The sequence below is a fragment of the Toxotes jaculatrix genome, chromosome 15 (genome assembly GCF_017976425.1).
Source record: "Toxotes jaculatrix isolate fToxJac2 chromosome 15, fToxJac2.pri, whole genome shotgun sequence".
Lineage (NCBI taxonomy): Eukaryota > Metazoa > Chordata > Actinopteri > Toxotidae > Toxotes > Toxotes jaculatrix.
Genome location: NC_054408.1, coordinates 12,652,587 through 12,677,683, shown reverse-complemented (window position 1 = coordinate 12,677,683; position 25,097 = coordinate 12,652,587). Strand labels below are relative to the sequence as shown.

General features: G+C 37.9%; 1 protein-coding gene across 2 annotated transcripts; it reads right to left on the bottom strand.

The window, feature by feature from the left end:
- Positions 1-1,016: 1,016 nt before the first annotated feature.
- On the bottom strand, positions 1,017-24,889 carry stk39 (serine threonine kinase 39). Of its 2 annotated transcripts, XM_041056491.1 has the most exons (20): positions 24,707-24,889; positions 24,571-24,625; positions 24,190-24,366; positions 22,299-22,411; positions 21,881-21,989; positions 21,085-21,223; positions 20,669-20,724; positions 19,577-19,686; positions 19,271-19,372; positions 18,764-18,897; positions 18,569-18,617; positions 17,740-17,805; positions 13,999-14,121; positions 13,184-13,213; positions 12,688-12,744; positions 11,877-11,938; positions 6,641-6,693; positions 6,364-6,432; positions 6,023-6,087; positions 1,017-2,187 (listed from the first exon to the last, which is right to left on the bottom strand). In XM_041056491.1, exons 3-20 carry the CDS (start codon positions 24,293-24,295, stop codon positions 2,113-2,115), a joined length of 1,518 nt encoding a protein of 505 aa, XP_040912425.1. In that variant the 5' UTR covers positions 24,296-24,366; positions 24,571-24,625; positions 24,707-24,889; the 3' UTR covers positions 1,017-2,112. The 2 variants fall into 2 exon arrangements, with proteins under 2 accessions (XP_040912425.1, XP_040912426.1); XM_041056492.1 differs by lacking the exon at positions 24,571-24,625.
- Between the last annotated feature and the right edge of the window lie 208 nt (positions 24,890-25,097).

The following is a 25,097-nucleotide window of genomic DNA, read 5'->3' as shown; positions in this document are numbered from 1 at the left end:
ACAGCATCATGTCGTGAAAGTATGAGTTAAACTGTAGCTAAGATCATTGCAGACTGGATGTATTATTATGTATCTGGTGTCATTACTGAAGCACTGCTGACATCATGGAAAAGTTTTGTGTTTCTCAGAAAATGAGGCTTTCATGGCCAAAATTTTCCTTTTACTTTTTTTTTTCAGAGGTTTTGTAGTATTATAAGCTAATGTGACATTTACTGTGAAAGCATCTATCCCGCAAGGGGTTGTTGTTATATATATTGTATGTTTTTTATATTAAAAAACAAACACTTGAATAATTAAAGTTATATTACTGCTTTTACTTGTTGCCTTTTTCCAGTTCCCTCAGTTTTCAGGATTTGCAGAGGCTTATTTCAGGATTTTTGTTTTGCTTTGTTTTTATGTTATTGTATTTATAAACCAAGAGCAGGTTGTTTTACAGTGGTCCATTAAGGGACTATTTAAAATGATTTAGCTATTTAAAGCAAACTGTTCCTGAGAAGCGACATATTTGGTCACATACCTGAAATTACAGGTTAAGGGTGAAGGATAAAATGAAGTGTAACTGTAACAAAGGTAGAAACAAGTCATAAAGACAGCAAATTACAATTAACTGTATTTAAGATAATATTAAATACTCCACACCTTTTTTTTTTTTTTTTTTTTTTAAATAATAGCAGTTCTTTAATTGTTGCTCCTTGTCAGAAATTTGACATCAGTTGATTACAGGGAGGGAACAGGCGTAATATGCTGAAATGGTACACATACTGTACAAAGAAAACACAATAAATTACTTCATAAAATAAAGAATTTAGTAGAAGTTAATATTTACCACCTCAATACTTAAAAATAATTTTGAGCTACTGAACTTGTTTTAACAAACAAATGGCTCGTCACCCTTTCAATAGATGCCTTTTGGTTTCATCCTTGGATGCATTGTTATACAGTACATTTTAGTAACTACTATATTTTTGGGAACAAAAAAAAATAATGTTGTAGTGCAGCAGGACAGAGCGAGAAGATTCAACTGTTGTGGTTTTATTTATTAGCCTGGCATCCGAAAACACATCAACCAGAGCGGATTACATGAGTACAGGTTCTGTTATGGTTTATGTGTCTGGTAACGAAAGCACACAAGTTAACTTGTCTCCAGGGGCTAAGCATCAGCTTGTCGTGGCCACACACTCAGCCCAAAAGTGCATTGTAGCTTGTTTCATTAAGATATTTCACGTAAAATCGTGTCTTTGCCGGAGTAATACATTAGTGAAATGGAAATCAGCAGATTCTGCTCTTTGTGTGGTCTCACTCATTGACTACTTTCTTAGGCACAGAAAAATGAACAAGGCACCTCTAGCATTTTGAAGCATTAACACTGTCAAGAGCAGCAAATTATACACAGTAACATTCAGGTCTTGTTTTTTTTTTTTTCCTGCGCACTCAAGCAAATGGTTCCCTTCTTGTCAATGTAAAACAGGTCTTGACACAGAAATACAATTCAATCTCTTTTTAGACATTCATTATGTTGTTATGAAAATGTGCTTGTCCCCATAAATTAACTAAATCTTACATTCTGACACAGACCTCAGACAAACACCATAAATGTGTGGGTTCATGAGATGTGAGTCAAAGCAAATTCGTCATCACGGGTGCAACAAAACAGCGTGAGAGAAAAAAGAAATAAAAAATAGTTTCTCATTTCAATAAATAATGAGAGCTTTGCTGAACACAGAGGTAACGAGATGTAAAACAAAAATGAGTAAAATAAAAAATAAATAAAACATTCAAAGCTACATCTTAATCATCTTCTTTCACCACCTGAGTACATATTTAGGTTCCTGGGCTGCATCCTGATGCCTGTCTGTGTGCTGGGCGGTGGAATGTCGTTAAGGTTAAAGGTCAGGGGGCAGTGAGCAGGGAAGTCTGCATTAAAGGAGGTGAAGGCGGGGCGGTGGTGGAGTTTGGCTTCAGGGAAGGTGGAAAGGAGTGAGGGGTGAGGGAAAGAGTGAGTTTTCAGGGTGGGTATTGGGGAAGATGTTGCAGGAAGTGGTGGTGTGCTCCTCAGTCTGTCTGCCCTGAACTGTCTCCCCTGTCTCACCTGCTTCAGGCATGAAGACAGCATCAGCTAACACTTAGCTGTGCAAAGCCGATCAACTTCACCTCGTCCGGGATCTCCGTGTCATCGCAGCTGGACGCCTGAGAGAGACGGGAGACATCAAGATGGTCCTGCAAAATCTCTACAACAGTTATAGCTGGTTAATTTAGTTAAGAAGAATGTGATTCAGGTTCAGGTGGACCGCTCTGCATAGAGATTAAAAAGAGACAAACTCATGCCAGTTTTCTCTCCCCATATTGATAACTCAGGTATTGGCTGATACCAAAAACTGATGTAGTACAGTGCTCTTTTTTGTTTTTCATTTTGTCTTTTCTCGTCATTTTCCTCTGACACAGAGCTGTGATTACACACAGGGGTGGTGAAAACAAGCTGTAAGAACAACACTGATATGTTATCTATTAACTTTCAAAGGTGATAGGTCAAACTTGTTAGCAAACATTTATTCACTTACACATGCAGCAGACAGAGCAACATTTGGAGCTTTGTTTCTCGCAAATTTAAGTTCATTCTCATTTTACCTTAATTTTGGTCTTCACCAGCTTCTAAAACAAAATATCTGAGCTGAAAAATACCTACAAAGCTCTGTAAAGCTGAGGGGAAAAGCATGAAACAAAACATGACCCCTTTTACATTACATCTAGTTGTGATCATTTGGTAATTAAGTAAAAATTATTGATTACAGCATTTAGGCTTGTGCAAATTGTTCTGGAAGGTTTATAAGATGGCACTGTTACAATTTTACAAAGACAGTGAGTAAGAAAGAGGAATGAATGAAGCCTGGTCACATCTGGACAATACCTAATCTTTTTTTAATAAGGTCAGAACTGGTGCCAGTGCTGCTGCAGTATGTCTGATCAGAGCATCACTGGAATATGATGATCAAATGATAAAACAAAACAAGAGAGACAACTTGATCTCTTTGCGGTTTGAAAACATGAAAGAAAAAATGTATACTACACAAGGAAAAGTACGTGGACACATACTCGGTCCGCATTCTGGGACTGTTTTTCATGACTTAAGCTAGTCCCCCTAGTTCCAATAACAACCTTAAAGCCACAACATACAATGTTTTTTTTGACAATAATGTGCTTTCAGCTTTGAAACAACAACATGACCATGCCCCTGTGCACAAACTGAGGTCAGTAAAGAAATGGTTTTCTAAGTTTGGTGTGGAAGAACTGACTGGCCTGAACCAAGCCATGTCATTAACAGCATGCAGCACCTCTGGTATGAATTGGAACGCCGAATGCAAGTCATGCCTTATCACCCAGCATCAGCGGTCGACCTCACTCATGCTCTTGTTTTCAAATCTGGGAAGGGACAGGAGGCTATCACAGCAGTATATTAATGTCCACTGTTTTGGAACGAGACGTTCAACAATCCCATATGAATGCATTATTCAGGTGTCCATATACATAGTTGGCCATGTAATGCATAATCCCTGAGCTGAACAGCTCCCAGTGACAAAGCACAATATTTATTTTAGAGACGGTTCAACCTTCCAGCAGCTCATCTCACCCCAATTTCTATGCTGGCTAAGATGCTATTCACGGAGGAACATTAAAGTCAGCGTGCATTTAGATTTGTCTGTGTTCACTGAAAACCAGGGAGTTCTTCTTTTTCATTCAGCTATTCTGAAGAAAAGCCAGAGTGACTAGGCAACCTACTGGGTGACCTAACCTGCCATCCTACAGCAATTCACACCTGATCGGAGACAGACACTCCATCCCTCTGGGGGTCTGAGAGCCCTGCAGCTGTCTGATCAACATGGTGGAACTGTTATTAAAACAGGTCAGTTTTTTTGTGAGCTCACACAGAATCTATTGTGACCTCTTGTTCTGTTAAGTCATAAAGCTACTCTAGTGCCACCCACACTATAAACTGTCTGCATAAAATGTTATGAATTGTTCCCTGAGCGAGGGTAATTATTCTTTCTCCCTGGGTTTTGTGACACTGCACTCATAACTCTTCGTTTAGAAGGGGAGGGTTGAGCCACAGTGAGGATTTTACACCGCCTGCAGTGGAGCAGAGTTAACATATGGAAATGTAAGCGTGCGCATACATCTACATGGTGTGCCCAGAACTGCCCTCACTCTCACTCTCCTGAGATCTCCACCTGCAACACGCAGCAGCTGCTGATGAGGCAAACATGGCAGAAAGGTCACTTTGTAAAGCAGAGTGACCCAAAGCCCAGATGCTGTTTGGCCACAACTACAGAAAGGTCAATAAAACATAATTTACATGTTTTTGCCAAATCCAGCTGGAATGAAATTATTGCTTTCGTTATTTTTTTTTATTTTCACAAATGTCACTGTTTCTCTAACGGCCATTCAAAGGTGACCTCTTAAAGTGGCACATATGTAACATGCAATTAGCCTCTCCTCTGCTTTGATTATAGATAAAGCAATGAAGTGAGTATGGATCACATGCAGACTTCATTTAACCATTACTGCACTCAAAACAAGTGACCCACAGGTGAACTGCGGAGTGAACCAATAAATAAACAGGACCCAGCAGTTGTGTGATGCCTGCAGAAAGAAAACAGGGCTGCTGTTGGCTGAAAACTGTTTGACCTTCAGTATTTTGTTCATGCTGGAGAATCGTGACTCTAATCTTCATGAATATTACACAAAACCACAATCATACAAAATAATAAGAACAACTAACAAAGGAAAGCTGCGGTACAAGGCTAATGTTTTTCTGATGCAGAGATGTTCAACAGTGTTACACAGGAAAAAACAAACGCTACAAAAATAAATATTGCACTCGGTATTGGCAGATACTAAATATTGAAGAACTCAGAGGCTAAATGTGAAAGAAAGATCCCTTTTATCTTTTTGTCAAGACTCTCTCCATGAATAAGGAGCTAGTTTATGACTGGACACACATCAAAATATATACCTATACAAAACTCCATACAAATGATTTATATTTATCTTTAAAGATGCAATTCTTATTTTATTTTGTAAGGTAGAACCAGATACTTACAAAACATAGATATGCATAGTACCTATGTAATAGTGAAAAGTCTATTTTAAAAAATCTATTATTCCAAAGGTTTTTATCTGTAATCAGTTTCCTTAACATTGCGAGATTTGTGATGGGATTTGCAACATTTTCTATGTTTTCATGTTTCTCAGAAAATAATGTTTGGATCTTGATATAAAAAAAAAAATTAGACTCATTTATGGTGTTGAGTTTGTACAATTTTGTACAATTTCGTGCATATCCTGAAAATAACCTGAACATTACACACAGTGTTGTACTTTCTATGTTTTATAACTAATAAATAATTTATGTTATCAGACTACTTCCTTTTTCCTTTTATTTTTCTATTGTAAGAGTGAGACAGACATGTGTAAGATTGTTTGACCTTGGCAGAGGTATATGCTCTGCTGAGTGCCTATCTGGTTATTAAAGCTATCATTCATTATTCATCAGTGCTCTACAAAGTGCTCGGAATTATGGAAAGTTTGAACAACTACACTTCAGTGACAGCTGCTCAAACTCTGTTGATGAAGACTGTGATCACTGTGGGGCTCAAAAGAGTAACTGGACCTTGAGTTGAGCTTGTTTTCTAAACTAAGTTTATAGAGTTCATGTTCCCAGGAGTAACCAAAATGCAACTAAAAAAAAAAAAATATTATGCATATATTTTCGTTGGTAATATCAGCTGTTTAGTAATGTCTCAGATCTCCTTCACTACAAAAAGCCTTCATTCATCTCATTGACTGAAAAACTTTTGGCAACAGATGTTGGTTCATGCTGAAGCTATTTGGTTTTCTGCGGCCTTTCTCTAAACTCCAGTTCTCACATTCCTCACTGAACCTTTCAACAACCTCTTTATGGCTACACACTGCTGGGCATGACAAACCCAGGTGGCTGTCGTCAACCATCAATCAAGTGGAAACTCACCAGCTTAAAGGTCAATACTTTGTAGGTAGTTGGGTCATCTACAATCTTCTGAAGGTTGGCAGCAACTGCAGCAACAGTTAAAATGACAACAAATAAGTTTTACAATATTTCAGGACATGTCGAATGTAAATGAAAGGAATATTTTGTGTGATCAGTTCCTGTAGCAATTAACATTTTTAGACTGTAGTTAGGTTATTGTATAATTTTAAACTCAGATGCAACACATATTTGACATATATGTAATTTCTATAAATTTTATTAAAGTGATGTTTTATGGTAAATGGTCTAACATACGTATTCAGACAGCACAGTTTTACGAGAATACTGAGGTGTAACATTACCAATAACCACATCGTGCCCATTGACCAGACCAGCCGAGAACAGTTCCTGGGATACGCCATCAGCAGTGTCTTGTGTGGGAATAATATGACAAATATTACATCTGTTTACAACAGTTTACCTAGCCAGTAACTGTATTACATGGTGAATTAGATATTGTCATAAGTATTCAAATTCACAAACACTGCCATCACCCTTTGCACACACAACAACTCACAGAGCCTGAAGATGTTATCAAAGGAAACAGCACATTCAAATCCATTTAGGTTGAGCTCTTACCTCGACCAGGAGTGAATTCAAACCGGATGTCATTCAGCTCCTTTTTAGAGTTCCTGAAAGAAGAGACAAGTGAGTGTGACTGCACAAGAAGTATCCAGAATGTCAGATTACATATATTGCAGCTCACTTATAAGAGGAACAGAAACATAACTGTGCACCAGAACATCAGGGAACAAGCAGCAGAGCAGCGTTGTGCACAGACATGAAAATGACTTCTGTGAAAGTGACTTCTGGTGATGAAGTGATGATAAGGTAGACAAGCAGAACAGCTGGCATGTTAACAGTGAACTTGTCAAACTCGGATGAAAATGAGTGTGAAATTGTCGTCCTCCAACCCGCGTTCATTGACTTTCTTGGCAACTCAGCAGAAACAGTCGAAAAATTGACATATCTTCACCTCAAATGGTTGATGTGGCAACCGTGTTAGCAGCGGCTTATTTAAGCATCAGGTAGCAACATTAGCATTCATTTGGAGTAGCACCTGTGTTCACCTGACGGACATTAGTCCAATATAGAGCATTTGACTGCATTAATAACAAGTACATCCAGCTATTCCACCGACATTCATTTGTATTACATGCATTAGAAATCTTTATTTACAATTTATGTGTGACAGGGGAGTAGCTGGTTTCTGGTAAAGACAGGACATGTAGTAGATGACTAATTCGGTTTGTATTCTGGTTAAAAAAAAAAAACACGGCCAGCCCACAACCCTCATTTCAAAGAGAATAGACCCATGATAGTCAACTGACACACAACCAAAGACATATCTGCAATGAGTTTGTTAGTAGCAAGACTATACAAAATAGTAGGAGTGAGAATTTAATATCACTTAGGTGTGAGTCAACTTGATTTTATATTTTCAGAGACTCACAGATGAGAAAGAGGAAAAAAAAACAAAACAGTCAAAAATTCTGCTGTAGCGTTTAGATATAAACAACATCTCCATTCTCAGTAGTAGAAGCAGAGGGGACACACTGCCAAGACTGTCGAAGCAACATGTATGTCAGAAGATAACCCTGCCCAAATAAAATGTGCCTAAAATCTGCCTCCTCCGTAGATAAACCGCACTGGGTGTTTGGAAAGAATCCTGACAGACTACATCAGGACCATGTAAAATGAGCCATATATAGTAGACTGAACACAGTCATGAAGTGTGAGAGTTAACTCCCTGTTGTTAAATAGCACGCTGAAGATTTAATGTTTTCATAGTTCAAAAGCATTAAAATTAGCATTTCACCCACCAATACCCTATTTGTTTTGACACATTATGAGCTAACTGGCGTATGTGAAATGATATGAGATGTATAATCCCAGTGGACAATGGCAGGTTTATGACACATTATTTTGATAGACTGCTTTTCCACCACTAAAGACGAGTCTGTGATATTAGACAGAAGCTTAATAAACATTTCAAACATAATGGTGACTGGTAGAGCAATCTCCAGAGCACCCTATTAAAAATGATTTCAGTGCTTGTCAGCACAGCCCTGCATTGTTGGCTGTCACAGAGGTTAATGACAATAGAGCCGAGAAAAATGTAGATATGTCACAGAAAATTCAACACACGATGAAGCCAAGGCCAACAAACAGATGTCCTACTGTGCTGAGACTACATATGTTTAATCTGCATTTTATGTCATACTGACAGGCAGGCAATTTTGTTTTTGTTTTGTTTTTTTTACTGACAAACACAATCAGTACAGGTCAGAGAGGATTCACTGTTACGACTGATCTTAACTGTTCTGGTAATTACGTTTATGATGTTATTAAATTTTAGGTCCAGGTTTCACTCAGAACATATAAATGCATAGTACTGGTAAAAAATTTTAAAATATTTGTGACAATGTTACTAGGGTGATATGTAAACACACTTAACAGTATTAATTACTACTAAATGAATGTATACCTGGGTTTCAACTGAGTTTTTAATTAAGAATTTAAGAAAATTCCTATGTTCCCTATAACTAGAACCAAATTAATAAGTGTAATTTTTTTTGTGTAATTTAATTTGAGTATATGGATTAAATTCAATTAAATTTCAGTAAATTTAATCAAATATAATTAAATTCAATTTAAATAAATTTAATTTAACTCAATCTGAGTGAATTTAATCCATTAAGCTACAGTGTGACCTCTGAGGATGCCATCAGTGACACAGTCAAAGGGTTGGGACTCAATTCAAAAGAAAATATGGTTACCATGGTAACAGAAAGTGCAGTTTAAGATAAATCTGTCTCTGTATATCTGTCACATTCGACACTGCACTTTCTGGTGTCCTCGACAATGCACTCACAAAGTTTGAAGTCGATCAGATGAATAGTTGTTGAGAAAATCAAAATCAGAGATCCCCCCAATTTATATTTTGATGAATTAGTTAGTCAATTATTTTTAAAACCTAAAAATCTATGATAAGCCAAAGAGGGAGAGCCTGTGACACCTACGGGTTGGTTGAGATGCTCGTGTGGAGGTGGATGTAATCTGCCAAAACTTTGACTTATTTGGCTCCAAAACAACTGACAAGATGGCGGCAGGAAGTAAACCCAGCATCAGGCTTCAAAGCATCTCCTTATAAATTTATGGGTGATATCACAGGCGTATATCGATGTTCCTCTAAGATTTATCAGGAAGATATTTCACAAGCTACCCTGACATTTGTCTTTGTTTCTAGTTACCCTTTGTAAACAAGAACTTAAAAAAAAAATATGGAAATGTCACCTCTGGACTCTGTTCTGTGCTATTTTGGCTGTTTAAGCTCCAATGACATTGCACCAACAGCCAAGCATATTATGCAAGTCTTAACTTCCCCTTTAAACTGCTGACAATGCATTTCTCAGGAGACCTCAGTGCCTTTGTAAAAAAAAAAAAAAAAGAAAGAAAGAAAAAAAAGATTGAATGAGTTCCAAGCAAAATGTTGACAAAAATCCAATCATGCTGCTGCTTTTCCCCCATCACTGCTACTGAGGGGATCATATTACCATAAACTCATGCTAATCAGCTGTAACTCCTTTATTAGCTGAGAGAGGAGACCAATTAGCTTTATGTTATTTTGCTCTCTCAAAATAACAATTAGATTCATGGGTTCACTATTTTGAAATTTAAAAAATTAAACTTTTTTTTTTTTTGTTACAAATTTTCATATCAATTATTGTGTATTTGGCCAACATAGATTTGGGTTAGTATAATACTGTACCTAACAACTGACAATCAATTTAACCAAACCAACTAATAACAAACTACTTGATAATTCCTTCTAGGCAGCCAGCTTCAAAATGACAATAAGAAAACCTCTCATTGATACTGATATTGATCACTGTAACTCAGTTACAGATGCCTATTTACAAAAACAAAGCAATTTTTATCTTTAAACAAACAAAAAATCAACACAAATTTACCTACTACTTCAATATTCCAGATAAATCCTTCATTTAATCACCCTATTTACATACACTGCTTCTTATGAAGGTCTCATGCTATTTGTGAGGACCATAAATATCTCTTGTTCTGCCCTCAAAACATAGGAAGGCAGCCAAAGAAAATCCCAAAATATGAATGCAGTCTCTCATCTTATTATACCTTCTGTGCTGATTCACTTTAAAACATACCAGCCAAATCCTTCTCAATACTATAAAAAAAAACAAAAAACTCAATATTCTCTTAAAGAAATATGTCCTCCGTCAGGAACAAATTGCTCTGAACCTATTCCCTTGCCCTCATCCCAAAATGCTGTTCAGACGAAGAGAGATTTGGTTTACTATCGAACATTTGAAGGACAAATTGTACACAAAGAGAGGCTTGATCTTATTCATCCTTTAAAACTGTTTCTTAGATCTTGAATCAAATATACTGTAACATTCTGTCAAGTATATCTTTTATAGTTTAGAAAACATGAAACATAATACAAAAATCTCATCATCAAACATGCCCCATGTAATACTGAAGAGCATGTCAAAGAGGAGGGTATAGTGAAAGAGCTTGGTAATCCACCAGGGCATATAAGAGCATTTAAAACCCTTAAATTTCTGTCAAAAAATGCCACTAAGCTTTTGGACTTACATCTAAGAAGGCATCCATCAAATGTCTGTATCTCTAATGCTGAATATTCTAGCTGACAAAACAGAGAGATGACCTGACAGCCTAATGCTGCGATCATATTAAGCACAGTGAATACACTTCTCTGTAAAGGAAATTAATTCTTTTGCTGCACGACTCTGCTTTGACCACAATGAAAGCCTTTTTTTCCCCATTTAATAAGAGCTGCAGTGAAAGCCGACATATGTTGCAACTATACTACAGACAACCAAATTTAAAGTTTGTTTCATTTTAGCTAGAATCCACAGATTGAGCAAACATCACTAAACCCATGGGTAAATTGTGAAACTGAAGAACAGAAAAAGCCCAAACCATCTAAGCGTTCTCTATTTATTTTCACCGCCATTTTAGAGAAATGACTCTCCACCAGCCGCCAAACAGTTAGCCGTCTCCTGTTGTGTCCAGACCACTGTTTTGTTAGTAAGCACAGAATAAAATGGCTTTCTGTGCTATGCTGGATGCCTGGGGAGGGACCTTCAGATGTCTGTTCAACCAAGAGCATTTTCTGCAACCAGCTCATCAGGGAGCTACAGGCAGACTTTCAACTGCCCAAATATGCTCCATTGTCTATCTGTTGCTGCATCCCTTAAAAAGCCCTCTGTCTTTCTTTTTCTATGTATTCGCTTACTAAGTAACAGTAAGAGAAAGTAAACTATATACAAATGACTCTGAACACAAGCCTTCACTTTGTCATTAGAAAATGTTCATAAACAGCAATGTCTGGAATAAAACAGTGGAGAGGCAGGGGTGCTACAAGTGCAAACAGTCTAACAGAGAAAAGCAGATTGTGGAGCACAGCCAGAGAACCAATGGAGTGTAACACTCTCCTCCCTATGACACAACTGGTGAGACAAAGTGAGAGGAAGGGATCCGTGGCAATGCCAGATCCCCTCTATAGCAGGCAGGGATAATTATGTCTATTAGTTACCTGCATGTAGCAAAAGGTGAAGAGATGATGAATCCAGAAATGCAGATGTAATCTGTAAATCTACTAAGAATTTCTGCCTTTTACTCCAGAAAAACACGATTTATACACTGCTTTTTGGCCCCATGCTGCCTTAGGAGATCCAAGTCAATATTTTCTCAAGATTGCCTTGCGTGTTAGGCTATGATGGAGGAAATTACCTGAAAACATCAGTCTCACCTTAGCCGTAGTACCATATTCACAGCACCTTGAATGTATGGTGTATCCTCATACGGTTCAACCTGCATGAAAAAAAACATCTGATGATGAGGCGGTTCATTGTACACAAACTGATTTTAACATCAGACAGAAATGCTCTCTGTGAAAAAGAGAAAGGAGCTTTTGTACACAGCATGTACTGTAGAGCGAGAGGTTATGATAACTGCAATATGAAAAAATAAACCTCAAGTGTATATTTAGTGACCACACGCTCAGTCCACATGGTTTATCTTTTCTGAAAAAATGAAAATGTCTTCAATTTATTGGAGCCATGGGAGAAGTTGTAAGGGAAAAGAAAAGGACCAATACATTAAGGTGCATTGTGTAAGGATCTATCAACATTATCTATACCATATGACAAATGGGCTTTTTCAAAAGAAAAAAATGGCTTTTAGGGGTAAGAAATGACTGCTGAGTAGCTGTCAGAGCTAGTTCCTTACAGGAGCACAAGACTACACCTCAAACTGCTTTGGCTCATTTTCAAAATGACAATAGCCTTAGAAAATGGGTTACAATGGCAGAGAATCTTTGGATGAGATACACCCATGCTATGAGCTGGCACTGTCAGGCAGACAGCTATTTACTCTGAGTTATTACTGCTATTACACGTGCACGCATTCACACACTCACACACACATTTTTGCCCACTGACGCACACGGACAGACAAAACACATGTACAGTATGCATAGGCATACACAAACACACAGATAATCAGTGTGGCATCAAGGTCACTGAATCATGACAAATGAGGGCTGCTGCCGAATCCCTCACCTGGGGATGCTGAATAGACAACCCCTCAATAGGAATATTGTTGGCATTCTCCTCATTCTAGGAGGAACAAAATGAGAGGCATAATTGCACAAATGCTATTACATCCTTGGCAAATATCAAATCAGAGTTCATTTTATAAAGACAACACGGGAAAGTCAATTCACAACAATCAATGATGAGAAATTTGCTGGCTTTGTCAGACAGTTTAAAACAGGTACTTGACTGTTTTGATTAAACTACATAAAAACGTGTTGTGGTGAAATAAACATTCATAATTGAGTTCATGATTCTTACTCAAACTTCAGCCCAAGTAGGCCAGTTAATTGGATTTCCAAAAATGTCCCTCTGCCAAGTTATCAAATTGTACAGCAGCAGAAGGGATAAAGCCTGTGTGTCTATGACAACTTGTCTCTCCACCACAATTCAAGAAGATATTTTTAATTTTAATTGCATGTTAAACTCAAACTAAAGTGTATGAGAGACAGAACTAACTTACATCTTTGGCATCATCTTTGACCCTTCGTGACTGGAGAGAAAAATCAAACACATGTACATTTTCATAGTCATCAGTGCACCACAATGATGATGATTTACTTCCTTTTTTCAGGTTCTCAAATACAAATAAACTTATATTTTACACCCCTCATGCACTTTTCAGTTTTCATAGACTGTCTGTGTCTGTCCATCCATTCATCCAAATCTATTTTTTTTACTCTTATGAAAAACAACAGTACAACTGCTGACAAATAACAAGCCTGCGTTCACTTAAGGGAAACTAAAAACACATCCTTGTAAAAATATTATCAGCGACAGCTTATTTCTTAAAACATTACTTTCAGTAACATATTATTTATTGCATCATACATTAGAGTGGGGTATCTATATCAAAGAGCCCTTTGATCATAGCTGTCTACTTCCTCCTGCTTCTAATCCTTGCAGCTATCTTCCAGCTCATTACAGCAACCTTATGACAGGCTCTCGCAGAGAAAAGCCATCTGCTATCCGAAAAGCTAACCGGTCAGGGAAGAAAGGAAGGTACAGGGTCAGAGACAGTGGGGAAGTTACATAACGATTTGATTTACAGGATAGACATGACATGCAGCAATAATGACACCTAAATAATGCTTAACTCTGAATTTCAATGCTCAAATCGTTTAATTACAGTTTAAAATAAAATTAATCTAAAAAATAATCTTGAACGGTACAAAACTTGTTATCGATACTCTCTGATATGAATTTGAAGACAAATATAAAGACTAAATATGACAGAATATATGCTGCTAAGGCAGTGCGTTGTGGAGTCTCACCTACCCTGCCCTGATTCACCGCTGCCTTGCCCTCCTCACTTCCCTCGTCCAGCTCGTCATCACTCCACTCCCAGTCTCCATCCTCTGTCTTGTGCAGGTGACCACTGGAGCCTGGGACTCTCCTCACCTGGACCATGACGACACACAGCCAGCACACTAAATAATGATGGGATTGTTCATAGTCTTTCCAGTTGCACGTGTATGTACATTGTGCTCTACCCAGGAGTCCATTAGGTTTTACAAATCTTTAGATCAGAGTGGTAGTTTTCACAGATTTTGGAGTACTGGACTCCTTGTGATGAGCTGCCATGCATTGGCTGCACTGAAAAGAACAAGTGTAAAGCCATATTCAGCTCACTTAGGCCACTGAATAAGTCTGGTACGGCAGTGTATTGCTGCCACTATAGCAAAAAAATTGTTCAGTTATTAAAAGATTGTTTTCGTGTTCTAACAAGATATTTTCCACATTATTGTGACTCACTTAAGAGTAAAGTATGATGATAATATAACAATATAACAATGACCATTTTTATATAGGCAAATTATATTTGTCTATGTTTGATTTTAATTTGCAAAAACCAACACACACATTTATACAAAAAATTTAAGCAGATCTGTTGGAAAAAACATTGGACAAGCTTGGGGAAGTTGGAAATGTTAGTATTCTGGTATTAATGGAATTACAACTTTGGTGATTTAAAATACAATGGCCTATAAAAGCTGCTCAGTAACCCAACAGAAACCTTAAGTTTGCTTAAAGTAATACAATCAGTTTAGTAGGGACTGCCTGGGTATAGCACATTGAGTACAGCACAACACAAGGGAAATATCTGTAAATCATATGGACAGGCAACATAAGAGGGATATCCAGTACAAGCAGTTAAGTATGGCAGAGTCGTTGGTAAACACTGTAATTTGCTGCACCTCTACAGCCTGGAAGGGCATATAAGACAAGCAACACGTGACTAGTCTACAAGTGTGAGAGCACTGCAGTGTTACAGAGGAGACGGCACACAAAACTGTAAGCCACTACCACCAGGGTTTGCCTCAGCTCTAGACAAGGTCAAAGTTAAAGAAGCACTACCCTTCTGGTGTTGTCGGGTTTATTTTCCAAACCTGACATAGAACCAAGGCTCCCCCACTTCTGTTCAGGGTCCTTGATCAAAACAGACACAGATCAATGCACTTTGCAGCCACATACAATCACCTAACCAACATTAATACAAAGACAAAGACACTAATACAGCATATATAAAACGTAGAGCTCACCAGATCACCCACAGCAAAGTCACATAAATATATGTGAATATGAACTGAAACATCATAACACGAGAATGTCAATGCGTGTGCCATCTCAGCCTTTTGCAGGGATAAAAGTGCTGCACGCTCTGGTAAAATGCCCTGCATCTTGAAATCAGGCTTCAGAAAACATCCATGCAGAACTCAATCAGTATTCAATCATTATTTGTGCAGTGGACCACACATGTGAATGAATGCAATATCAATCCTTTTTCTATTTTCCCACTAGTCATTATGAAACAAATCAATGAGACCTGCCCACCACCTTGGTTGTAAGCCACTAATGTCTAATCTTCTCTCTAATCCCCTTCCAATTTTCTCATTCAGAGGCTCGATTGTGGGTGTCAGGGTGCCCTCTGCTGGTTACTCAACTTACATGTACCTACAGTGTACACTGAATGCCTGTGCATGTAGTCTTTTTTTTCCATCCACATTTCAAAGATAGCAAAAGCCTTGACAAATCCTTGTTTGTCAGGTCTGTGAGAAGCGATTTTCTCTATTTCTTACTTCCTTCGATTTTTTTTATTCCTGAGTTTCTCCCTCTTTTCATTAGATAAAGTATTCATTACCTTCACCAAGAAGCTTATGCTTTCACTCAGTTCTGTTAGTTGGGTTGTTTGAATGTTGGTTTGTTTATTTGTTACCAGGATTACGCAAAAAGCACTGAACAGATTTGCATCACACTTGGGGGAGGGATGGGGCATGGGCATTCAATTTGGAAGCAGATTCAGATCACTTACTGTGATTTTTCTCTGAAGTCTGGTGTATGCTGTTTGGCATTGGCCTCGGCAGAGGTCTGTGCTCTCTGTGTGCCCTTCTAGTTTAAAATTACATTACTGGTGACAGCTGACCGGAGGATCTGCCATCTCGTTTTCATTCACTGGAGTATTTTCAAGAAGTTATGTCCCTTTTAAAGCCCATTTAAAGAGGAAGGTTTTATACCTGCTGTCTGGCATCAAGTCTCATCATTTAAGTTTTAAATCTCCATTGTGTTTGTTTCCTGGGAGAAGAATTGCATGTGTTTACCATGACCACAGAATACCACACAGGACAAAACGCTACAGAAACAGAACAAGAACAGAAGAAAAAGGAAGTGGGCTTCAAAAGGGCAGAGGAAAATTACTGTAGTTCACAGAGGCCAAGAGATGTAAAGTGGTTGTGCATAGAGAGGAGCTGAACTACAAGGTCTGGGAATACCTAAACAAAATCTTAGGAGAACCAGGCCATTGTGGTCCTCATATAAACTGGTCACAGCATTCTGAGATCACAGTGTTTCTGCAGTATTGCTTGTCTCTGCAAGCTCTTAGTACTGTTTGCTGAGTGTATAATGTAGATGACTCTGTAGGTCAAATCAGCAAAAAATCCCAAGGACACTGGTGCTGTGGCTCATGCATTTCACCTACTGAAAGTATCGAGTGAATTAGACATTACCTGGCTATATATAATGTGCATGCTATTTTTACACATTTAACAGGGATCCACACATGAAAAGACATAAAATGGCTCATCTATTAAAGTACATTTCACAAAGTGCCATCTTTTGCTGTAACATTTATAAAAGGTCATGCTGTGAAAATTATAAACACTGTAGCTCATTTTAGATCCAATCTGGCATAATATGTGTTTGACATGACTGTAAATACAGTCTGGATTGGAAAAGTGGAGGCTGTAATAAACTGTATTGACAAAATTTGATATAGGAAATCCATATATCTGTTTAGCAATAAGTACCTCTCTATTCACTGTTGTGACTACTACAGATACCCATAGTTACCACATTAACCATCAACAAACCTCAAAAAAACCACAGCACTCACACCATAGTTGCCTCCCTCTTTATTGATACCCTGCCCTGTTTGTGCGTAATGTTAACGTCATACACAGTAACAGCCCTGCTATTCACTATGCCCTCCATTTACTCCCGACCATGTCAGTGAATTTCCACCCCTCCACTCAGCCACTCTGCCTTTCGGCAATGGCTCTCTGTTCCCATTTCTGTTCTGGCCATCGAGGCGGAGCATTATGTGCAGCCAATATCAGCTGTGCCTGAAAACTGCACTTCCTCCTAATAAACTGTGGACAACTGAGCAAGCAAAGTGAACAATAATGTGCTCCTTTCTGTTACCTGATGTTAACATTTCATTTAATCCTGTTAGTCTTTAGTGTCCCACATGCAGAGAGCTGCACAGGGAGCCCATGACAAAAGACATCAGTATATCTATACCATATGACTCGGCAGTGGCCCATATTTTTACATACTATACAAAACAATGTGTGCATGTGTTTGAGGTGCTGAAGAAAGTCAGAGTACATAGCTTGTGTTGACTGTAAATGCAACACTCTGGTGGAAAGAGATACTTCAGTCTATCCAAGCCCTCTGCCAAAAATTTGTTCATGTTTAGTCAATAACTGAGTTATTTTACAGGGAATGTTTGTGTACACATACCTTCTTAGCTCTCTGGGAAATCTTTGGTGCACGACACAAAAGCTTTTCAACCAGATATTCTTTGTTCTGCAAGAGAAAAAATAGGAATGAAAATATCATTAATAAACACAGTGAACTAATTAAATTCATTAAAATTGAAGTTTAAGTAATTAAAACCTGACAATGAGTCACAAAATTCTTAAGTGTCATGTTTTAAATTGGTAGCTCTCAGAAATCAGCTTTATTGGTTGAAGTGTAAAAGGTATAAAAGTTGTGAAGGTTAAGTTATCTTTTTAAAATGTTACAGGTTAGACCAGTGACTAAATCAGTTGAAATGGAGCCAACACAGTGAGATCCTAGTACTTGGTCCTCCTGAATCACATCTAACTTTAAATCTGACTATAAATGGAGGAATCTGTTTGTCTGTACAAACTGAGACCCAACCCTCTGACAATGTCACTGATGAGATCGTCAAAGGTCACACTCCTCCTTGACAGACTCAATTAAATTAAAATTAATAAATAAATTAAATTGAGTTCAATTAATTTAACTTCTTTATTACATTTCTCCATTAAAATTAGTTAAATTAAACTGAGTAAAATAAAATTAATTCATTCATTCATTACATAAAATTAAATTTATCCCATGCTCAAATAAAAATAAGATTAAATGTATTCAATTACATTACCTCAAGCTAAATTAATTACCTTTTAAAAAAGAAGTTATGATCAATACAGTGTCCTTGTGGACTTTTTATACTGTATGTTGTTTGATACAAGTACATATAAACACAATTGATAACAAAACCAAACAAAGATGGTGAGTCAAGTATTTGAGCTGAAACAAATACCTTTGCCTTCTGGAAGAATTTACACTTCAAAAGCTCTGCAGCTGTGGGCCTAAAGAGAGAGACAAGCACAATTGTTAGAAAATACGTCACAACACAGCACTCACTGAATGTTAATAGGATGCTTTTTATTGATCACAAATTGCATCAGCTCTCCTGACTGAAGTATTTGGTTGATACATGGAATGTGGAGCTAACCTTTTGGCAGGATCCTTCTGAAGGCACATAGTTATTAGCTTTCTAAATGATTTGCCATATTTTTTTAGCATTTCCTTGTCCTCTACACCGGTCTCTAGAGTGGGTGGATCATTCTGTAGGGTAAGCATTAAAACCTGAAAAGACAAGAGAAATGGTCAGAACCACCCACACAACACAAATATTGTACATGAGGAAAAGAAACTCAAAGCAGGAAACTGTAGAAGAAATGGTGTGGCAAGCAAAGCAATGGGTTCCTTTAGATAAAAGGTTTCCTCTGTATTAGTTTCTTAATTACAGTAAAAGTAGAAAGACAAAATGTGGTGGCACCACATGTTTTTTTTTACTTGCTAATGATGACACTTCACAGAAACAAGTTGGTTTTGAAGAAAGTCTCGGACACCAAAAAGTTAATGGACACTGTTGTCTTCTTTTCTTTGCCAGCGCCGGTGAAAGCTACAATTATAGCTGTGATTAAACAGCACCCAATAACACAACCAGAACACTCACCTTCATGGGAGGGTAGCGGTGATAGGGTGCAGAACCCGTTGCTAACTCTATGGCTGTAATTCCGAAACTCCATATATCTGCTTTGAAATCATAGCCTCGTACCTGTGGATACAGAATTACAATAATCCCTAATATGACACAAACACTCTTAAGCCTGGGAGACTTTGTGTTAATGATCTAAGTGGTTCACAAAAACGTAAAAGATATATTATGAAATTAACTGATGATAGAATTACATAAAGAAACAAGTTTACAGTGTCACCAACAACTACCGCCAACAACTACTGCCGATAGAGATAGACTCACCTGTTCCATCACCTCCGGTGCCATCCAGCATGGCGTGCCAACAAAGGTCTTTCGTACTTTGTTTCTAGTCATATCCCCCCCTGTAGCTAGGAATGCACTTACTCCAAAATCTTAAAGACAATAATAAACAATGCATGGTTCAAACCTATTGAATATTTGGAAATATGTGTGAGGTATGTTGTAATGAATCTGTCTGGAGGTGAAACTTTGTTGATATTTTTAAATTCTGGGTTAAACCACCTCTAAGACAAATGAAGAAATGCCAGGTGGAGGTAAATATTGTACAACAGAAAGCAAATAACAGAATCAGAATTTGTTTAACTGACCATTCCTGATGTGAGTGAAGCATCTCTGCTTCTTTCTTTTTTCACAGTAAACACTTTGAATGTTAAAGTAGCAAAAGAACAAGCAGTGTTACTAATAACTTATCGTTCACATCATACAGTTCGGACCTTAGTTACGAGTTGCCTAGTAAGAAAAACAGTTCATGTCAGCCTCAGACTCATAATTCTAAGTTGAAGATCCCAGGAGATCCTGACAGGGAAGATAAAAAGAGCTTCTGGAGGTGGTCATACTTTCTTTGCATCTGATTTCACTAGTCAATTATGTCTTCCAAATAGGTACAATAGGTAAAATCACTCATTTTATTGTTTATATCTGTGATTTTCCCATAGTACATGTACAGAAAACCTATGGCTGTAAAACCAGAAAATATAGGATTTTTATTTTCTTTACACAGTTGCATCCATAATAATTTCAGTTGTAATTATTTTCTTGAAGGCAGTAATTGATCCGTAATCAGTAATTACAATAAACTGGTAGATCAGCTTGCTTCAAAAAGCTGCCAGTTTCAATGTAGGAGTGGATACAGTATTATTCAGGAGATACTATCAGGTTCATGTAAGACCTGCTTAATTTATGATTACAAAAAAATGTAAACATACATTAGCATTCTTTATTAATTAATACAATCTATGAATTCAATTCCACAGTCTCAGCAAATGTGTAGGCTTTTCGATTTAAACTGAAGAAAGGCTTAAGAGAGTGTAACAGTATAACATGGGTATAACATGGGTACCATGTTCAACACACCTGCAATCTGAACAGATCCATCTTCTCCCAGTAGTATGTTCCCAGCTTTCACATCCCTGAGGTCAACCAAACACAAACAGAGTCAAACATCAAAGTCATGTGGAGCAGCATTGATTCTTCCATTCGCGTGAGTGAGTCCCACAGCCCACCACCATCTGGATCACTGCCCAAGGGGCAGAGTGACCTTGAAATCCAGGAAGTTCACAGCATACAACAACTGAGCTGCAGGTCAATAAATACAATTACATGAATGGTTTTAATTTTCCGTTTACTTATAACTTTAGAAATTTGTTTAACATGTTTAGCTCTTGTTTTGGTTTTGTTTAATGACTATATTCTCGGACAATCAGTTTCTAAATTCATTAAATAACTAATCAAAAACATGAAACCACAACAGTAAACTTCTTAAGTGTTACCTATGAATCTGTCCATTTCTGTGCAGATAGTCCAGGCCCTCTAGCACTTCTTTTAATATAGTAGCAATAATGGGCTCATCTAGAGCTCGATTTTTGTCCTCTTCTTTGCTTGTGTGCTTAATAATATCCAGCATAGAGCCTAAAAGAGACACCACAAAAAAACCAAAACAATCAGTTCATTTTGCACATTTTAAATGCACAATACAAATCAGCTGCGCAGTGTTCCACTGAGTCATTACACGACCAATATCTACAACCAGGCACAATTTACATCCATGTCTGATAATTGTGTGTTGTCCCTTAAACAGTAAATTATGATCAACACTACAGTGAGTAACATCACTGCTAGAATTTCTTCACAGTCAAAAGGATGTGCAAAGAACATCATCAGACTACAGATGTTATGTATCATAGCATGCAACCAAGAGAGTGCTAGCGCTTTCATATAACTGTAATAAAGCAAGGCTAAAACACTATGCTGAAAAAGTACTATTTCAGGATATAGATCTGCTGTTTTCTAGGATATATAATGGAAAATAGTGCCTGAAATGATCATAAAATCACTCTGATTATTTTTATGCGGTATATTATGTATGAAAAAGCTATGTTTCATTTGAGACAACCACAGTATAAGTGAGTTATAATCCAGCTAGGTGTTACCTAGTTATAAGCAGATCAAAGCCCTAACATGAAAAAGGGGATTCACAGTGTATCATCATCACATTCACTGAGCATTCATGTATTATTAAGCCGGAGGTAGGGTTTAGTTTCATGTAGCTTGGAAGGTGAAGCTTACCTCCACTCAGGAGCTTCATGACTAACCAAAGTTCATCTTTCACGACAAAGGAGGTGTAGTAGGTGACAACATTGGGGTGGTTGCACTGGCTCATTGCTTGAATTTCTTTCTATTGTGCGAGAGAAATGAAGGAGCATTTCACATATAGGACATAACTTTTGTCTATTTGTAATTTTCTGTAAGAAACTGATAATAGGAAAGACTATATTTATATACACCTCAATAACAACAAGCTAACAGCAAATGATCTAGTATTACAACCTACAAAGTGCATTAATATTTAATTTTTAGATAAAAGAGAATAATAATAATATGGTTTAGAGGCAAAGTAGTAGTAAAGCATGAGAGAGAGAGAGAGAGAGGTACAAAAACACTGTGCTCACACGCTGAGAAAATAGCCCATATTTATTGTACTCACCAATAGCTCATCCATGCTGGTCTGGCATTTTTCCAGGTTGATTCTCTTTATGGCCACGCGCTCCTGTCTGGGGGTACAGAGGGCTGCCTGCACCACAGCTGTGGCCCCGCTGCCTGGAATCACAGCCACAACAGAGCAATGGTAAAGTACACAGGGAGCAAAGAGGGACACACAGCAAACACAGCTGGAAGACAACACTTAAATTCAACATCTGTCTATGACTTTATAGCCAAGTGTTCCTCCTGTTTGTCTGTTTATGTTATGGTATCTTTCATGTGTGCTGGCTGAAACATTAGACAAACACAATGACATAAGCTGACTTCAAGTACAACACTTTTTTTTCATCCAACATGATGGGTTGTTTACTTGGTTCATTACAAATCAGGCCATGCTGGAGTAGTGAAGCTGTTCACACCAAGAAGTTGTGACAAGCCGCATACTGCTTGCCAACTGTTAGAGGTAGATAAGGAGAAGCAGAGAACACATGAGATCTGTCTGCTTTCTAGATAATTATGAAAACAGAGCGGGGGTCTCACTAACTCATCACAGTCAGCAGCAGCACAGCTGTTGTACTACTTCTTATCAGTTAAGATATGACTTGTCAGCTCATCTACACAGTGAAGGCGTTCGTCAAAAATATTCAGGCAATTTCCTTTAGCAATTCTCAGTACATTTGAGATTTCCTTGAGTAATTAATACTTTAAAATTTTAATGATTCATGACAACATTAAATTGAGTATGTTGTGACTTATGCAGGTAAATAGAACTTTCCAAATGCAATAAAAGGCAATGAAGTTTTTAGATGTCACAATGGACAGCAATGGCAAAATAAAATCCTACAGTAAAATTATTCCATGATGGATATATCCCCAGTTAGCACAGTAACTGTCCAAGAAAATATCAACACTATGCGTAATACACAAAAAGTCTGTATGTTTTTTTTAGTCTGACTATATATAAACAAGACTTAACAAGTGAGTAAGCATATCTAAGTTAACTACCTTTGACAAATGGCTATTATGGGAGTTAAGGCTGAAACAATCTGTAAACTAATAGATTGACTGACAGAAAATGTATCATCAACTAATTCAGTAACAGGTTCATCTTTTAAATTGCTTTTGAGTTTTCGAGTTTTGGATTGTTGGTTGGAAATAATAGGTACATTTTAAGATTAAATCACTTTAGTCACTTTAAGTTACTGTGTTTTGTTTTGCTTTTCCACTATTTGTTTAATTATTATTAGCACTGTCAGAAGCTGGTGACAAACATTTCGTTTCAGCCTGTGTATTTTTGTAAATACCATGTGAAATGACAATAAAGAAATCTTCAATCTTGAAAGTGAGTCTCGGTGATTTTACAATTCTGAAAGACCTACTATTGCCATTATTCTGCTTTGTATCATTAATGTTCATAATAGTTGTATGATAATCATGGTAAGTATGGAGATATGATATGCTGTTCCATTCTGGCTATGTGCCATCGCAGATAACACAACTAACATAACACATTGCGATCTTCACACAGCCACGGCATCTGTGATTTTATAAGTCTAATGAACTGGACACGTGCCATAAAACTGGCATCGCTGGAGTAGGTCTCTATTTTTCGAGTCACTAAAACAACGCGCAGAGGAAACGTGACATTTTCAACCCCGTGCTCTAACGCGCACTTCAACAGCTTCAGCTTCGAGTGAGTCCCAAACATAACACATCTGCTGTAGACCGGTAGTCTCTAAAATGTGCCTGTTAACATCCGCATTGCAAAGCATTGCAGGAGGCTCCTGCACACGAAAAAGCCGGTAGGCCCTCGTCGTCATTCCCAGCTGATAGCCCGCCGCGGCGTGCCTTTCCGCGATCATACAACGGCGCTCATCACATCTCCGGCTACTAACCTATGACTTCCTGCAGCTCGTACGACTCCCGGGTAATTGGCCAGCTGGTTGTCAGCGCCGGTTGCGGGTGGAGGACAGGAGCCGGAGATTCGCCTTGATCCGCCATGATGATGATGATGATGATGCGCTAGTTAGCAGCCTCTCTCACAGACAGACGAACACACACACATACACACACTTACACAGAGAGAGAGAGAGAGAGGGAGAGAGGGAGGGAGGGAGACAGACAAATTTGACCTCACCTCCTCTGTACAAGTGTCAGCTGGCAGCTGCAGCAGCGCAACTACCGCTAGCGATGAGCACAACCCGGAAAATAACGGACCACACACATGCGCGCACACACTGACATGCAAGTTGACTTCACAATGGTTCAGTACTTACAGGAGGACACTAAATCACCATGAATCATCTCGGTAGGCTGACGGGGTTATAGAGGCTGCAATTCGGGTCTTAAATTAGTTAATGTTATAAGCAGTTAACGTGTTAAAGTACTGTCTGTAGGTTGATTTATTATTACCAGGTAAAGCGACTTTGCAGCTGCTTTGTGTGAGACGGTGACACGTATGTGTGACGATTTGATCTGTCACATGCAGCGAGAACTACAGGTGATGTTTTTAACACCGGCCGGTAGATGGCGCCATCACATCTTTATACTGTCTGGTTGTCTGATGACTGGAGGAGAAAGTTACCAACATACTGCAGGAAAGAACATACAGAAGAATTTGTTATTAAAGGTTGAACCGATTAGTCGACTAATCAACTAATCGACAAGCAACTATTTTGCTTTTTCAGGCAAAAATGCCAAATATGCCCTCAATTATAAATATTTTCTTTATTTTGTTACTTTAATTTATTTTATGTGACACTAAATTGAATGTCTTTGGTTTCTGGACTGTTGATACGACAAA

Bases quoted from the DNA above. Each gene is read 5' to 3' on its own strand.
- stk39 (XM_041056491.1), bottom strand. From the start codon at position 24,295: ATGGCGGATCAAGGCGAATCTCCGGCTCCTGTCCTCCACCCGCAACCG. The intron at 22,412-24,189 runs GTTAGTAGCCGG...CTGTGATTCCAG, and splicing joins CGAGCTGCAGGAAGTCATAG to GCAGCGGGGCCACAGCTGTG. The intron at 20,725-21,084 runs GTAACACTTAAG...GGTTGACCTCAG, and splicing joins AGAAATGGACAGATTCATAG to GGATGTGAAAGCTGGGAACA.